Source organism: Babylonia areolata, chromosome 15 (genome assembly GCF_041734735.1).
Source record: "Babylonia areolata isolate BAREFJ2019XMU chromosome 15, ASM4173473v1, whole genome shotgun sequence".
Lineage (NCBI taxonomy): Eukaryota > Metazoa > Mollusca > Gastropoda > Neogastropoda > Buccinidae > Babylonia > Babylonia areolata.
Genome location: NC_134890.1, coordinates 34370470 through 34370838, shown reverse-complemented (window position 1 = coordinate 34370838; position 369 = coordinate 34370470). Strand labels below are relative to the sequence as shown.

The following is a 369-nucleotide window of genomic DNA, read 5'->3' as shown; positions in this document are numbered from 1 at the left end:
AGAAAGGATGTGGCTAACGACGAATGTCGCAGCCGTCACCCCGTACCCCCCCCCCTGCCACGCCCCCCGCCCCACCATGGGCCGGACATGGCAGTGATTGCAGGAAGTGGTCCCAGGGATCCTGTCGGAGCAGCTAGATGATGCCGAACCTCTCCAGGTGCTTCCTGATGATGAGAGTGCGGCATCCCTCCAGCACCTTGGAGACGTTGTTGGTGTCCACGGCGCACGTGTAAAAAGGCTCGCACGAGTGGTGCTGGTGCCAGTCCTTGTGCGAGTCCTGGGCCTGGCTGAAGAACTCCTTCAGTTTCAGGTCCCGCCGCACGATCTTCTGCAACCAGCGCGGCGCCTTCACCGTTATTGTCATCACCA

The 369-nt window shown here is 61.2% G+C and overlaps 1 protein-coding gene across 1 annotated transcript in view; it reads right to left on the bottom strand.

The window, feature by feature from the left end:
• Positions 1–369, bottom strand: part of LOC143290597 (guanine nucleotide-binding protein G(s) subunit alpha-like) — a 37901-nt gene continuing 37532 nt past the window's right edge. The window contains exon 12 of the mRNA XM_076600187.1: positions 1–328. Within this exon, the coding sequence (XP_076456302.1) occupies positions 134–328 (195 nt within the window). The 3' untranslated portion in view covers positions 1–133. The remainder of the gene's footprint in view (positions 329–369) is intronic.